Here is a 2,500-nt window from a genome sequence, read left to right as displayed (position 1 = left end):
CCTTCAGCCGCGTCCTCGACCTCACCTGGACGTTTTGTTCCTGCTCTCGCTCTCTCTCCTTCTCTCTCTCTCTCTCTCTCTCTCGCACGCACGGCGCTCGGCCGCAGCTGAAACCTTAATCAGCTTTTCAATGCAGGCTAATGAAAGCTGGATCAGAGCCAGCGAGCTATCGGACCAAGCTCTTTATCTCCGTGGACGTTCAGCGGTGCAGCTGCGGGCGCAGCGGGCGGCGGCGCCGCTGATCGATCCGTGTCAGTCGGGAGGGGAACTGTGCGTGAGCCCAGTGTTCCGACTGACAGGAGAAGAGACCTGCACATCAGAAAGATCCATTTAATACTTCAGTCTGAAGTGAACGTTCGCTTCTTATGAGGATTGTTTTTGGATCCATTTTCTACTCTGGCATCATTTTTAGGGGGTTTCCGTTTGTAGATAATGTTTTAATTAATAATTTGAAAACGTTTTATGAACCGGCATAATAGTCAGAAACAGTTCAACGTTTTGGTGTCCGAGGTCGTGGCTGATGTTCCTCGACCTCTGAGGCTCCATTTGTAATTTTAGCTCTTTGGTTCGTCGTCACAGGGGGAAAAAGTGCTTTCGTGCGTTTGGGCCAGAATTCATTTTCCCAGCACGTCATAACAACTCATTAACCTGTTCACCTGCATCTGGAGCCGAGCGGTTGCAGCACACAACGTGCCACGTGGCAGCAGGGTCGACGGTTCGATTCCTGCCCCTGTCTGCCTCCTCACAGTTTATTAAATTAAATCTTCAAATAGATTTAAAACTGAATCTGCCTGCAACATCTATGATCACCGACGACTTACTGACACATGACTCTGAAGTTAGAAACTCTCAAAAACCCTCAATTCATAATTTTTTGATGCCAGTCTATCTATTAATGATAGTTATAATCAAGTGGGTGCAGCTTATAAACCAAATCAAATAGAATAAAACATGCTGCCGTGCATGCTCCAGTTTTGACGAACGGTCGAGTTGGGCGTCGCCGGTACCACAATCTCCGAGAGGCGTCGTCAACGCCGCTGGACACAGTGAGGGAAGACCAACAACCAATCAGAGCAAACGAGGCGTGCGACAGAGGGATGTAAAGGGCCTGTAGGGGGCGGAGGAGAGCTGTGACGCTGCAGCGTCAATACGTCTGAAGTTTAGAGTTTTTGCCAAAAAAAAGTTTCTGTTATCGACTGATTTCTCCACATCATCATCATCATCATCATCATCATCATCATCATCATCATCATCATCATCATCATCATCATCATCATCATCATCATCAGCAGCAGCAGCAGCAGCAGCAGCAGCAGCAGCAGCAGAAGAAGCAGTAGCCATGTTGGTTGTTAACGAAAATGGTCCATGGTCCCTGGTATAGAACCCGCCCCTTTTTAGATAGATGGCTGTGATTGGACGGATGGAAATCTGTGTGAATGAGGGAAACAGGAACTCGCTGGTTGGTCTGGTGTCTAATCTGAGGTGCGATGGGAAATGTAGGAGATTTGGAACTGAAGTTGGACGTGGACCCAACGGGTACAGGAGGAAAATTGGTGCATTAGAAATGTAACTTACTGACAAACAGTTTTTGGAAGTTAGTGATGATTTGCGAGTCGATCGTCCAGGGACCGAGAAGTTGATCGTAGCGACGATGCAATAAAATGAAACTCGGATGATGCGGAAGTTGAACTTGTTGCTGCTGGTTTCCATCCTAGAGGCGGCGCTCGGAGGAGGGGCCCCGAAAACCCCCGGCCCCAGGAAGAGCAGACGAGGTGAGCGCGGCGGCGGCGGCTGTTTCCTGTCGTGTCCCGTGGTGTTTGTGCGTGTTGTTGTGTCCTGGTGTGCGTGATGCATTCACATGCAACCAGTACAGTCAGTACAGAACAAACTTCTTTCCAGCTCGTCTGATGAATCACAAACAGTAGTTTGGTAGAGTAACAAAATTCTGCACTTCTCAAAGTAGGTTTTCACAAAACTCTCTGATTTCCCAGCTTCATCGTGTGACCTGGAAATTCTTTCAAAAATAGATAAAGACAGAAATTTCTCATTCCAAGTGTTTGTCTAATTGACGTGTCACATGACTTGAGGAGACTGAGCGTGTTTGGTTTTTGCTCTGACGCTTCTCGCCCAATCAGAAACCTCCTTTAATGGTGATGTCAGAGGGGCGGGGCCAGCGCAGAGGACAGGTAGGAAGTGTCTGTCGTTGTTGTTGTTGTTGTTGTTGTTGTTGTGGTGTTCAGTCTGGTTTGTCTTTGTCCCTGAACTCATTTTGGACGGTTGAATTTATTAATTATTGATTATGGTTTGTCTGTATTGGACGGTTGCATGTTCATGTGTTTGCATCCAGTCGTCTCCGTGTCGTTCACTTACAGAATCTCAGTTTGTTTGTCTCCGTCTCTTTGTGGTGCATCCTCCCATATGAGGTTTTATTTGTTGCAGCCTCATCTAAAATACAGGAAAAATATGAACGTTCCTTTTCATTTTCTTTCCATATTCATTC

At 47.0% G+C, this 2,500-nt stretch overlaps 1 protein-coding gene across 4 annotated transcripts in view; it reads left to right on the top strand.

Annotated features, from left to right (window-relative positions):
- The window catches only part of LOC118302841 (sodium/potassium/calcium exchanger 1-like), a 14,598-nt gene that overhangs the window by 6,490 nt on the left and 5,608 nt on the right, over window positions 1-2,500 (top strand). The window contains exons 5-6 of one of the 4 annotated variants that reach the window (XM_035629323.2): window positions 1,716-1,772; window positions 2,136-2,186. The exons of 2 other annotated variants lie outside the window; for them this stretch is intronic. In XM_035629323.2, the coding sequence (XP_035485216.2) occupies window positions 1,716-1,772; window positions 2,136-2,186 (108 nt within the window). The remainder of the gene's footprint in view (window positions 1-1,715; window positions 1,773-2,135; window positions 2,187-2,500) is intronic. One more of the 4 variants, XM_047331488.1, reaches the window with a different exon arrangement.

This window comes from Scophthalmus maximus, chromosome 4 (assembly GCF_022379125.1).
Source record: "Scophthalmus maximus strain ysfricsl-2021 chromosome 4, ASM2237912v1, whole genome shotgun sequence".
Taxonomy (NCBI): Eukaryota; Metazoa; Chordata; class Actinopteri; order Pleuronectiformes; family Scophthalmidae; genus Scophthalmus; species Scophthalmus maximus.
The sequence above is the reverse complement of the archived record's forward strand: the minus strand, read 5'-3'. Positions and strand labels throughout refer to the sequence as shown.